Here is a 560-nt window from a genome sequence, read left to right on the forward strand (position 1 = left end):
CCAACTCTGTTGCTGGAGATACGCGCACCGCTGCTGCTGCTGCTGCTAATGCTGCATTTGCTGCTGTTGTTCTTTGCTGCAGTTCTTGAGGAGAGGGAGCCGTCGCCCCCCCAGCTGCAGCTGAGCAGCCGCAGCAGCAGCAGACACCGCAGCAGCAGCAGACGCCGCAGCAGCAGCAGACGCCGCAGCAGCAGCAGACACCGCAGCAGCAGCAACGAAAGAAGCAGGAGCAGCGGCGGGGACCGGAACGCCAGCAGCAAACTGCAGCAGCAGCAGCAGCAGCAACAGGGGCGGCAGTTATCAAGAGAGCCTTCCCAACCAGCAGCAAAAAGCCAAGCAGCAGCAGCAGCAGCAGCAGCAGCAGCAGCAGAAGGCCCAGGGCTGCAAGTGATGTTGCTGTCAGCAGAGGCAATTCTTTCAGAAGAGCAGCAGCAGCAGCAAACTGCAGCAGCAGGGTCTTCGAGCCTGCCCAAGTGGAAGCTCAAGCTGCTGCAGCGCCAGCAACCGCAGCAGCAGCTGTAGCAGCAGCAGCAGCAGCAGCAGCGGCAGGAGACCATAGA

At 61.6% G+C, this 560-nt stretch overlaps 1 protein-coding gene across 1 annotated transcript in view; it reads left to right on the forward strand.

Moving 5' to 3' along the window:
* ETH_00037245 (uncharacterized protein) overlaps positions 1-522 on the forward strand; it is a gene marked incomplete at both ends in the record, with an annotated part of 1,149 nt that extends 627 nt beyond the window's left edge. The window contains one exon of the mRNA XM_013375667.1: positions 83-522. Coding sequence (XP_013231121.1) covers positions 83-522 — 440 coding nt within the window. The remainder of the gene's footprint in view (positions 1-82) is intronic.
* Positions 523-560: the final 38 nt, after the last annotated feature.

Source organism: Eimeria tenella, genomic scaffold, assembly GCF_000499545.2.
Source record: "Eimeria tenella Houghton genomic scaffold, Eth_scaff2956, whole genome shotgun sequence".
Taxonomy (NCBI): Eukaryota; Apicomplexa; class Conoidasida; order Eucoccidiorida; family Eimeriidae; genus Eimeria; species Eimeria tenella.